At 47.6% G+C, this 13,117-nt stretch overlaps 1 protein-coding gene across 1 annotated transcript in view; it reads right to left on the bottom strand.

Moving 5' to 3' along the window:
- Positions 1-5,488: 5,488 nt before the first annotated feature.
- The window catches only part of RHBDD1 (rhomboid domain containing 1), a 116,154-nt gene continuing 108,525 nt past the window's right edge, over positions 5,489-13,117 (bottom strand). Inside the window, exon 6 of the mRNA XM_006861930.1 lies at positions 5,489-5,601. Within this exon, the coding sequence (XP_006861992.1) occupies positions 5,489-5,601 (113 nt within the window). The remainder of the gene's footprint in view (positions 5,602-13,117) is intronic.

Below are 13,117 nucleotides of genomic sequence, written 5' to 3'. Positions count from 1 at the left end.
CCTTTTCTTTCCTAACCCTTCCGAACTTTATTCTTGGGTAAATACTGCGCATTCGATCTCAGATGGCTGATTACCCTAAGGTGTGTGTACCTTCCTAGTGATTGTGTCTCTCTTATAGACTTCTAAGGAGCTCTGGTAGCGTAGTGGTTACGAGTTGTGTTGCTAACCTCAAGGTCAGCAGTTCGAAACTACCAGCAGTTCTGTGAGAGAAAGATGAGGCTTTCTGCTTCCATAAAGATTTACAGCCTCGGAAACCCAATACAGAGTTGCTATGAGTTGGAACCAACTCCACGGCACACACCACCACCACCATAGACTTTAATACTGTTTGGCTGAAAATTAAGTCCTGGGGACAAGTTAATTTCCAGGTCAGAGTCTTGGGGGTTCTGCCACTCGATCCAGTCCTTTCAGAGCACTTGGTAGGTGTACACTGGCAAATGAGACATCCTTTGGTGCTATAAACCACCTAAACCCAAGCCAAGCCCATTACCATTGTTGTTGTTGTTAAGTGCCGTCGAGTCAGTTCCGACCCATAGCGACCCTGTACAGGGTTTCCGAGGCTGTAAATCTTTTACGGGAGCAGAAAGCCTCATCTTTCTCCCGTGGAGCGGCTGGTAGTTTCGAACTGCTGACCTTAAGGTTTGCAGCCTGATTCGTAACCACTACACTACCAGAGCTCCTTAAGCCCATTACCATAGTCAGCTGCGATTCGCATCAGCCCTACAGGCCCCGGTAGTCGTCCTGTAAGGTTTTCAAAGTTGTAATCTTTATAGAAGCAGACTGACATCTTCATCTTTCTCCTGCAGAGGAGCATAACGGATTCAAACCTTTCAGCTTGCAGCCGAGCGCTCAACCAGTACACCACGAGAGCTCCCTGGTAGCAGTCTGCATGATCACCAAGTCCTGCTGTGGTGTGGTAGGATAAGCACTGGGCTGCGAACCACAAGACTGGTGGTTCAAACCTACCAGCAGCCCCTCAGAAACTCCATAGAGGGTAATTATGAGCAGGAACAGATTCGATGGCACTTTAACAACACTAGCAATGTTTTGGTTTTTCTTGCTGAAGGGCAAATCATGCTCACACATGCCAGTTCCTTTCTGCTATGTGGCCCAAACACTACAGAAGAGCATTAGCTCAGACACATCAGACATGTACCTGCACAAAGGACAAGGGCCAGACTCAGTTCTGTTCCTGGGACTGCCTGGGACCACTCCTCCAAGCACGGTGCTGGAGTCTGGAGTTCTGTGTAAGTGGTCACTGCTTTCGGAGCTGGATGTACCTTCAGGCTGACCCACTAGGTTGGTCCTATCTCCATCCCATCTGATCAGTAAGCCTGGCACCTTATGGAGATGTGGGAAAAGCCCCAAATGCTGTTTCTATGGGCACTTTCCTTTATTAATAGTGATCCAAGTAAAAACAGCAAAACACTCCCATCCACCCAACTGCCATTGGGTCAATTTCAACTCATAGCAGCCCTGTGGAATAGCGTAGAACTGCCCCATTTGGCTCTGCCCTCACTAAGCTTGCATTCTAGAGGAGAAAAACTCTCTCACATCAGAGGAAGACTAGCAACTCCAAGCCACGCATGGAAATTGTGAGGCAGACGCTATGAGGGTGGTAGGTCTGATGGGGTAATGTCACTCTGGTTGGGGAGGATGTGGGAGGACAAGGAGCGTGAGGAGGCAGCTCCATGTGAAAGCATAGCACACGTTAGGTTGTGGGTTCATAGCCTGCTGCAGAAGTGGAGATACGATGGAAAGACGGGGTGGAAGCCCAGTGGAGACACTAGCAAGTGTGACCGCCATCCCTTGGCAACAGAAAGCAAACGGAAGGTATTTGAGATGATGAGTGGAATCCCAAACAAGGATTTTTAAGACGAGCCTGGCCGGGAAGGGTAGAAATGAATGAGGTGATATTTCAAGTACCTAGCAGGGCCATGCAGTGAGTAATGTTAAGGCTCTTCTATGCTGGACTACAAGGTCGGCGGTTCAAACTCATCAGCTGCTCCTTGGAAACCTTTTATTGGGTCGCTATGAGTTGGAACCAACTTGTTGGCACTTAGAAACAACAAGAAGAAGTTAACTCTAAGGAACGCTAGTGGCACTGGTAGGATAAACACGGGACTGCTAACCACGAGATCAGCAGTTCAAACCCACCAGCTGCTCCCTGGAAACCTTATTCAGGGTCCCTACAAGTCAAAACCAACTTGACAGCACTTAACAACAAGAAGAAGTTGGGTCTAAGCAGCCTTGGTGTTGCAGTGGTTAAGGATTCTGTTACTAACCAAAGAGTTGGCAGTCTGAACCCATTTAACAGCTGTGCAGGACAAAGACCTGGCAGATGTTTCTGTAGAGATTGCAGCCGAGAAAACCCGCTTGGGCAGCTCTCCTGGGGCACATGGGGTCACCACAAGTGAATAGGGATGCAACAGTACCTAACAACAAAAGCCAAATCTGTGGGAATGACTACAACACCTCATGGAAAGGCAAAGGAAGAAATGAGATAGGCTTTTAGTAACGAATTAAATACAGTTCTTCAATGAGTGCTGGGAACAGAGAGGTCGGGCCACCGCAGCCTGCCCCTGTGCCTTACCATCCATTTACTGTGGAACAGACTCACCCCTTTAGCTGACTCACTTCTCAGGCAGGAGAACGTCTGTGCCATGTATGTGGACTGACCCCAGACGTCGAAAACCAGTTCTTTCCTATGTGCTCTGAGCAATTCTCCAGTGGCAATGTGAAAAGACAGAGTAGCTCTGGCAAATGATGTACCACATTTGGAATCACATGCAATGTACTCTAAGTCTTAAGAGCAAGTCACTGTAACTACTGCCTCATCTTGAGAAGCCAGAAATGAGTCTCAATTAAGAGTTCTCCTGGGTTGACTGACCATAGCCAGACCATGGGAACTGAATGCCAACCAATCAGGAAGTAGTGATTTAGACAAAGAGAACAAGTGAATTCCTTATTAGAGATCACTAGTCTAATACACTTGCTTTGGGTTGGATTTCCAACCCTATGCCAGTTTGTTGGCATAACTTTGAGGGTTCCTACGATAAGCAATGGACTGCTAACCACAAGATTAGTAGTTCAAACCCATCAGCTGCTCTGTGGGAGAAACCTGAGGCTGTCTGCTCCTGTAAAGATTTACAGTCTTGGAAACTCTATAGTCAGAGTGGACAAGCTATAGAAAAGAGCAAAGTGGACACTGAAAATGGCTACAGGCAGTTGGGTAGAAGGTAGCGAGTCTATTAATTGAACACACCATCATAATGTCCAGAACATTTTTTTTTGTTGTGCTAAAATTATTGGTTTATATTTATAGCTAAAATGAACTGTCACACAGTTCTAAGAGTTTAGTTAGCCATGGTCCACTCAAAAAAGTGGCATGGGCGATCTAGCAGTATGTCACTCAAGATTTAATTCCTATGTCTTCACATCTGAAAAGCTGAACAGAACGAGGAGGTCCTATCACTGACCTCAATAGCTGTATTTAAAAAGCAAAAACAAACAAAATCCAGAGACAGGAACTGCACTTTTGATGCAATTGACAGCACACTGGTTGGAAACCGACACTGAATGTGACCCTACTATGAGCCACCTTGGAGTAGGAGTGGGGTTGGGGTTGGGAGATAAACAACGTGGCTGGGTCCCAAAGCCACTCTCAATCTCCACTGCCAGGGTCCAAGGCACATCTTGTGCTGTTGTGACTGCCATTGATTTTCAGTGACCCCATGTGTAGCTTTGCATGAATCACAATAGGGGCAGGGGTTAGGTGTTGTAAAGGAATTACTGTTTGCTGTAAAAGGATGGTATGTAAGGGGCCATTGGAACTGGGATCAAGCAAGTCGAATCCATGGGCGTGGGTGGGAGGAATGACATGCAGCTGGAACAGTATTTTCAATTCACCACATTGACAACTCCCAGACTTAGAGGCACAAACATGCTGTATAAGAAGGCTGTAGCTCCCCGTCAATTATAAACTTGTTCCAAGGCTTAGGGATCCTCGTGGTCGCCAGGGGACAGCGCTCCCAAGACACACAAGGTTGCTTAGTTTGTTTCCAAGCAGGTGCCCATGCCTTCAAATCTGCATTCTGATTAGGGAGGAGATACAAAACGGAGGCGTCTGTATGCTTCCAATTTCTCAACTGCATACAGAGATACTGAGGAGCAATCCCCCCAAATGTGCACCTTGGATACAGTGGAGGGGTACAGGTGATTTCAAAATCGTGCCTGCATTTCTGTTTCTTTCTATGGTGAACTTTCTCAAGGACACACTGTACTTACTACTAAATCCAGTTTTCTGATGATACATTTCTTACTTTTATTATATAAACCAGTTTTCCTGATTGCAAAACTAATACCCTTACATAGACCCACACACATTTAATATAACAATATAGACCTGTAAAAAACAAAACAAAACAGTAAAATCCCATGTACCTGAACAGTCACCTCTATAAACATCTGGATATGTTTACTTTTGGAGGTCTGCCCTTGGCATATGCCAGGCATAGAATATATATTAACTTTAATCAGAAAACTATACATAAATGCCAGCAACAAATCTAGGTAGATTCTTTTCAGCTTCCCCCTTTTCTTTACCAGTAAAGAACTCAGTGACAAGGAGACATCAAGGACTTTGGATTCGGCCCTTTTATTCACGAAGCACAGACATCAGGACACAGTCACCTGTGGAGACAGACGTGGCAGGAGCCAGGGGTGCAGCTGGTCACCTGGGCAGGCAGGCCAGGGAAAAAATGTTCCTGGCTAGGATGACTTCTCACAGTGACCAACCCAAGGACAGAGGAAGCTGAGTGACCGGCCGAGGGACTCTGAAGGTGGCACCTGCGGCTGCCTAACTGACAAGTCCAGTGACAAGCCTTGTCTCCTGAGTCCATGCTGTCACCAAGAGATGGCAGGGAGGCCTGATGAGGAGCCACGGTTTCCCCTCCTCCTAGGTCTGAGAACTTTGTAGTCAGACAGTGCAGCCAGGCAGGGCATCGAGCAGTACAGCAAGGACACGGTCAGCACTGGCAGACCTGGGCCCTGAGGAGCAGAGGAGTCTGGGGGAAGGTAGCCACACCCTGTGGCTCAAAAGCCACCGTGGCTACGTGCCAGGTGGCCCAGGGGAGGCTGCCTCACCTCCTGTCAAGTCAAACAGGCCACGCCAGGCTGAGAGAGGGAGGCTCATCCTGATGGATCAATGTACAACGGTTGGAACCAGTGAGCCCCAGCCGGGGCCCTGAGTGGCAGGGAGAGGAAGGGCTTGGTGGAGGGCCCAGCATGCTATCTGGGAGACAGAGCCTGTCGGGAAAGCTGGGTGAGGTGCTAGGCTAGTCTGGTTTGGAGACAAGCGGTCATGGCTTCTGGCTCTTGCAGGCGTGTGTGGTCTGGGAGAGACGGTGAACTGCTCTTGCTTGAAATGAAGTTAGGGGCCTGAGGAAGGAACAGAGTGGACAGTCACACCAGCCAGACCCATGCTTCCTCATGATGCGGTGCCGTGGCCCTGGCCATCGAATCTGTGAAGCCGCTGTCTCCTCATTTCTTCTTCTGGTGAGAGGTGAAACCCATAGGGTGGTGGGTTACTGCTGGCATTTCCTGTGGTGACAGTACAAAAGGGAAAATATCAAACTCGGCCCATCCGTCCTTCCGACGTGGACAGACCAGTGGTGCGCTGGGATGCTTGGGGTGGGGGGCCGGGAGGTAGAGTCAGTGTCAGCTTGAGCTTAACACGAAACAGAAACACAACAAACACAGTTCAATTTCAGCTGTCAATAGTAAATTTCAACATCAAGTAAATATTGTTAGTGTGGTGCCGCCCCCAGTTCTATTTGAGCTCATCTTGAGGCTTCCTGACAACGTTCGCTTTTTATTTTTCCTTCCACCCTGATCCATAACGATCACCATTGAACTTTCTTGTAATGTCTCAGGCTTGGGCTTTTGTTTTGTTGTTGCGCCCAGAAAGAACTTGTCACGACTTTTGATTTCCCTACCAACCCCCCTCATTCATTTGTTCCCCTTAAAAAGCCTCTGGCTGCTCGTTCCCCTCCCAGCCAACAGGAAAGGGGTCTGCTGGAGGCATACATGGGGTCCTGGGCCCCAGGGAACAGCGGTTACCAAGTTGGTCGGTATCTGAGCAGGCAGACAAAAATACAGATATGACGGTCAAAGAGCTGTAAGCCACTGTCGAAATAATGGTGGAAAAGAGTTTCAGAGCTGCAAACATGCTGGAAATACGGTTTATAATAATTTAAGAATCGATGCATTTGAGTTATCGTGTCAGGGAAGAAAGCTGAAAGTACCATGAACTGCTGGAAGAAGCAACACATCAGGGTTAGAAGCACAGCCAGGGGTGTACCTTAGAGGTAAGGATGGGCTGGCTTTGTCCCTGGTACTATGGACATGAGATCAGGAGGGACTAGTCCTGGAGAAGGACATGATATGACATAAAGTGGAGGGTCAGCTAAAACGAGGAAGACCCCCAGTGAGATGGAGTGCCCGAGTGTCAGCAGCGACGGGCGCAAACGTACCAACAATTATGAGATGGCGCAGGACCACACAAGGTTTCGCTCTGTTGTGCACGGAGGGTTGCTATGAATCTGAACCGACTGGATTGCACTTAACAACAAAACAATAATATAAGCTCGTGAATCGTGACACAAAAAACCTCCCTGTCAGCCATTGTTGTTGTTGTTGTTGTTGTTAGGGATCATCGAGTCGGTACCGACCCACAGCGACCTTATGCACAACAGAACAAAACACTGCCCAGTCCTGGGCCAACCTCACAATTGTTGCCACACGTGAGCCCACTGATGCTGCCACTTTGCCAATCCATCTCACTGGGGGGTCTTCCTCTTTTTCTCTGACCCTCCACCTTACCAAACATGGTATCGTTCTCCAGCAACTGGTCCCTCCTGACAATATGTCTTTAGTATGACTGTCGAAGTGTGGCCATCCTGGCCTCTAAGGAGCACTCTGACTGCACTTCTTCCAACACAGATCTGCTGGTTCTTTTGGCAGCCCGTGGCACTTTCAGTATTCTCCTCCAACACCACAATACAAAAACAACTGATAGTCCATGGCCTTGATTTCCTCTACTAGGCAACTGGGCAGGACTGTTACTGATGTCGCTGAGTCAAATTTGACACGGAGAAGCATGTGGAGCAAAAAGGCTCTCAGCTTTCACTGCAAATCCTCCTGGATGGTTTGTGCATCATATCAGCCTCACGTCCACTCATTCTCCCAGGCCCATCTAATCTCACAGCCTAGGTGGAAGCCCTCTGTCCGCCTTCCTGCACCTTCCTGTGGGTTAAAGCAGAAGTCACACACACACACACGCACGCACATGCACACACACACACTTGGTCAAGCAAGGCAGCTGGGGTGGCCTCCTCTAACTCTCACTGAGACCATCAGCTTGAACGGATCCGTCCTGGCTCTTCTCCAGGCTCCCTGGGGGTCAGTGTTATCCTGGGCACACAGCAGGCATCCAACAGACTTCACTCAATGACATCTGCCTGCGACTTCCAAAGTGCCCGTTACAGCAGACCACCTAGGTCCACGTTGCCCATGGCAGTGCTAAGTGCTCCACAAGCACTGGCCTCGCTGAAGAGGGTGGGTGAATACATGGCTTAGACTTAGAAGGCAAAGGACCTGCTCATTTGTCACTAGTAGTGGCTTCCAGATGCACTGGCACGACAATCATCATGACCATGGGGAAAACACGTCAGAGAAGGCAATGTCAAGTCGAAAGTCAGCCTGTCCAGTACGCAGCTGGAATTTCAGCTGTCAGACAGCGGGGAATAAAAAGAAGATCGTCAAAGGGTAACACGCTTTTTATGTTTTGCTTCCACACTGTGAAGTCAAACTAGGGATATCACTGCTGACGTCAGATGGATCTTGGCTGAAAGCAGAGAACATCAGAAAAATGTTTACCTGTGCTTTATTGACTCTGCAAAGGCTTTTGATTGTGTGGAACATGACAAGCTACGGATAACATTGTGGAGATTAGGTATTCCAGAACACTTAACTGTGCTAATAAGGAATCTGCCCATAGGCCAAGGGACAGTCATTTGAAGAGAATAAGGGGCTACCCGAATGATTTAAAATCAGGACTGGTGTGCACCAGGGTTGGATCCTTTCACCATACTCATTCAATGTATATGCTGAACAGATAATTCAAGGAGCTGGGTTCTATGAAAAAGAACATGGCATCTGGATTGGAAGAAGACTCATTAACAACCTGCAATATGCAGATGATACAACCTTGATCGCTGAAAGCAAAGAGGACTTAATATACTTACTGATGAAGATCAAAGACCACAGCCTTCGATATGGATTGCTTTACACCTCAATGTAAAGAAAACAAAAATCCTTACAACTGGACCAATAAATAACATGATAAATGGAGAAAAATTGAAGCTATCAAAGATTTCATTTTGCTTGCATCTACAATCAAGACTCGTGCAAGCAGCAATCAAGAGATCAAACAATGTATTGCATTAGGCAAATCTGCTACAAAAGACCTCTTTAAAGTGTTAGAGAGTCAAGACGTCAACTTGAGGACTCAGGTGTGTGTGACCCAAGCCAAGGTGTTTACAATCACCTCACAGGCATCTGACAGTTGGATAACGAGTAAGGAAAACTACAGAAGAGTCAATACATTTGAATTATGGTGTTGGAGAAGAATACTGCAAGTACCATAGACTGTCAGAAGAACAAACAAATCTGTCTACTTTGTCCAGTGAGAACGTGCAGCCAGAATGCCCCTAACAGGCAAAACAGGTGAAACTTTGTCTCTTGTACTTTGGACAGATTGTTGGGAGGGAGCAGTCCCTGGAGAAGGGTATCATGCTTGGTAAAGTGGAGGGTTACAGAAAAGTTGGAAGTGTCCCAGTGAGATGCAGCAACAATGTGCTCAAGCATTCCAAAAACTGTGAGGATGGTGGTGGTGTTCGTTAAATGCCATCAAGTGGGTTCCAATTCCTAGTTGAACTGTATAGGGTTTCTGAGGCGCAGCTGGTGACTTTGAAGTTCACAGCGCAGTGCTGATTCTATAGTGTAACACCAGGAGTCCGAGGATGGTATAGGACTGGGCATTGTTATCCTTCTGTTGTGCACAGCGTCGCTATGAGTTGGAATTTAATGTAGTGGAGAGAACCTCAGGCTTGTACATAAATGGTTTGCTTCACCTTTTGGGATCATGGGAGAATTTCATTTTCTGAAGCCTATGGGTCTATCCCCACAAGTCACCCCAGAGAGAACAGTGTAGACCTAGCCCTACACTCACTTCTGGTAAGTCTGAAGGAGTGAAATATGCCCACTTGTCAACTTTCATTACAGATGATGTTCAACCACATTGCAGGCGCCTAGGAAACTGTCATCATTAAGATTTTATAAATACTGTAAGGATACAAGTTTCACCGTGCAGTTTCTACCACATACTGTATCTGTAGAGGAATTTCTGTTTGTCCAAAACGAGAAATGCTTTGAAACAACAAACTCATAAATCAGAGTCAATATTAGGATATTGCTTAAAATGGATTTACACATTGATAGCCTAATCCTGCTTATCCTTTACCAGCAAGACTACTCAACAGTACTTCTGAGTGTCAGGTAGCATTTGACAACCAGCCCAGATGGGCCAGGGAGCTGTCAGAACTGGCCAGGGACCGAATCAGAAGCAAGCATGACGTGGCCAGGGCACGGGCCCATGGAAGCTCAGCAAGCGTTCAGACTCCCTCTGGTGTTCTCATCAGCTTTTCCTTAAAAGAAAAAGCCTGAGAATTCATGTTTCCATTGGGGGTGGGGGGTGGGGTGGGGAGGGGGAACAGGGAGGGGTTAGAGGAGGCAGCCTGGGAGGTTCCTGGGCCCCAGCTCTGAACAAGCAGCCAGCAGAGATGTTCTGTGGACTCGTTCAAGGGCGTTCGAGGAGAACTCAGTTCTGAGCTGACAGAAGAAATGCCACGTGTGAAGGAGGAAAACTCACATCACGAGGAACAAAACTGGCTCGTGACAGAGTTCTCCCAAGGTGCCTCATGTCATTTGGCTTTCCCTCCCAATTTTACAGATGAGGAAGCTAAGGCTCGGAGTATCCGGGACACATCTAAGGCCCCAACAGCAGGATGGAGGGAAGAAAAACTTGAATGTCCATCTGCTCACTGCACTTTGCCATCACTGGTGTGGTGCTGTGGGATAAGCACTGGACTGCTTACTACAAGGTCGGAGGTTCAAGCCCACCAGCTGCTCCTGGGAAGCCCTATACAGGGTTGCTATGCATTGGAACTTAACAACAACAACAACAAATACACTAAGCAGAGCTGCCTGCCACAATCCCTCACCTTTTAGCTAACACCCAGAGCATCCTTTCTCTTCATGGATATGTGGGGAATGGTGGGATTTGAAAAGAGAAAAATAAGAAGGTCCAACCCAGGTCGTCAGCCTATGGCAATGCTGTTGCTAATGACATGACTGCTCCCAGAGTGCTGCAGAGGGCCTGGGACATAACAATGACAACAACACGCAGAAGCCAGGTTTCTAAGCAGGGCTGGCTCTATGGGCATCTGACATCCTGCAGTAGTCATGCATCATGCTGATGGAAGCATGACTTCATTGCTGCATCTGCGGTTCGGAACACCGTTCTTCACCCCAACCGTCACTGCATCTTTGAGATCACAGGAAGAAAGAGCAAGTTCACATCAGCTGGGCCTCCGGCAACACCCAGTGACCCCCGACAGACAAGGTTCCTGCTGGGCCCCTTGCTCTGGGTGCTCTGTCTCCCAGCCCCCCACCCTTAAAACCACTTGTGTCACATGATCCATCCCTTCTCTCCATGGAGGCATCTTTTATCAGGGCTTCCCCTTGGGAAAATGTGTTTTCAGGTCGTGTTCACCTTTGCTAGGCGCATCCCCAGCTGCGGGATTCAAGGAGCACAGCCCCCTGGCGCTGTTGTGGGTGCGGTGTTGTCAGAGGGACTGGGGACTGGGGGCCCGGCCCTGCCTGGAAGGAGCGGGACACCCACTGATATGCTTTGTGATGGGGGCTACTGGACAAGTGGACGGCGCTGGTCCCTTGCGGAACCCAGGGTTTGATGACCTGGGACTTTACGGGAGTTGAGTGCCAGGCTTGTGGTACACAAAGTGGGCACTGCTCTTCGGATTTGGATCTCTAGCGCCAAGGAAACCCAAACCCACTTCCATGGAGTTGGTCCTGACGGACAGTGACATCGTATCAGATTTGTGACACAAAATCTTTACGGGAGCAGACAGCCTCATCGTTCTTCTGTGAAGCAGCTGCTGGGCTTGAACTGCTGACCTTGAAGTTAGCAGCCCAGCACCTAACCCATAGCAACACCAGGGCTCTTTGCTTTTCTGCTTCCAAAAGCAGGTATTAAATGCCTACTTTTTAGTACCCTTGTGATGGATTGAACGGTGTCTGGCAAACCTAAGTGTTGGTGTACTGACTCCAGTAGCTCAGTGATCCCATTTGGAGATAAGGTTTTCTCTGTCACTCTAAAGAACCTTGTCAGTGTAGGTAGGGTGTGTCCTAACCCAATCACAGCTGAGGGAAGTACACTGCAGGCAGACAGGCAAGCACACGTGGAAGACAGGACTACGCAAAGGCCACGGAGGCGAGGAATCCAACAGGTACTACACGGTGAAAATGGAACTGCTAACCCCAAGGTTGGCGGTTCAAACTCACCAGCCACTCCATGAAAGAAACATGAGGGAGTCTTCTTCCAGAAAAATGTACAGCCTTGGAAACCCTAGAGCACAGTTCTATCCTGCCCTCTTGGGTGGCTATGAGTCGGAACTGACTCCACAGCAGTGAATGAGAAGGTGAAAGACGGATCTGCCCCTTGAGCCACCCAATTGTGGTATTTCTTTTAGAGCAGTGCTAGGAAACTTAATTATTAACCAACACAAGTTAACTAGTAACATTAGCTAACTGGGGAGGGATCAAGTAAAATGACAAAACAGTGACTTTGTAAAGGACTGCAGTTTGAAGACCATTCAACATTTTGTACCAACTGTGGGTTGCTACTTACTAAGCATCTGCCTTCTATAAAATCGATATAAAAAAGGTAATTAACCTTCACAACATGTTGGGGTCTTTCAGTCACTGGGAATGCTAGTGTGCCCAGTCAAGACCTTTTATCCGCTGGTAAAATCAGGCCTTGACCACACGCCCGCCTGGGTGAGTTGGACTCGTTCGACGACCTTGGTACAGAAAAGGAGTATTTATGAGCTCGCCTCTGTGTGCCTGTAAAGGCAGGTCAGCTCTCAATTTTACTCAAAACAAAACAAAACCCAGTGAGCATGCTTCAAAGAACCTCAGCAAAAGACGATGTAGCTCAATTATAGCCTCAGCAGCGAGATCACAAGATTGACTGACTTGTGGTTCTGGATGGGAAAATCTGCGGTTCTCCAGCCTTATGTATAATGCAGCCATCTCTGCACTTTATCCATGGGAAGGAAGGACAATGCTCTCAGATAAGAGTTGACTGTCATTCACCTCCAGCTGTTCAGCATCCTGTAAATAGGGACGTTTGATTTTCTGGTACTCACAGAGCAAGTCCCTGTCTAAAGAGCACTCGAAACCATCCAGTGAAATTAATGTAATAGAAGTCACGTCACGCTGGGACGGTAGCTTCTTCCCCTTCAGTTAGGAAGCTAAGGACGCGACAGCTTTAAAACCAGCAACAAACCCAGGAAATACATTTTTATTGTCCGGCGAGGGAAGCATCATGGGACTCCAGTTCTTGGCTGATACTTTATGAAAATTCCATGAAGGGCAAAGTTTCCAATACTCAGTCTTCTGAAAGGATGGCTGTGGAAATCCCAGAGCCATCATGTGACTGTGCTTAGGGCAGTCAGACCACTTCACTCTGAATCACTAATTATAAGGAGGCATCATCATTCTTTCCTTCTATCATGGATCTACGTGTCTTCAGCATTAGCTTGAAATTAACTTAAAACATCATAACTTTCATACAAATGGATATTTCATTACTGTTTATCAGAAAGGTAGCATCTAGATGTAACTTGAGAGAGAAAACATTCACATTGCTAATTCCTCAACCCATCAAATCAGCAGTAGTGGGAACTGTTACATT

The sequence above is a fragment of the Chrysochloris asiatica genome, unplaced genomic scaffold (genome assembly GCF_000296735.1).
Source record: "Chrysochloris asiatica unplaced genomic scaffold, ChrAsi1.0 scaffold00044, whole genome shotgun sequence".
In the NCBI taxonomy this organism is placed as follows: domain Eukaryota; kingdom Metazoa; phylum Chordata; class Mammalia; order Afrosoricida; family Chrysochloridae; genus Chrysochloris; species Chrysochloris asiatica.
This window is presented reverse-complemented; position numbering and strand designations above follow the sequence as displayed.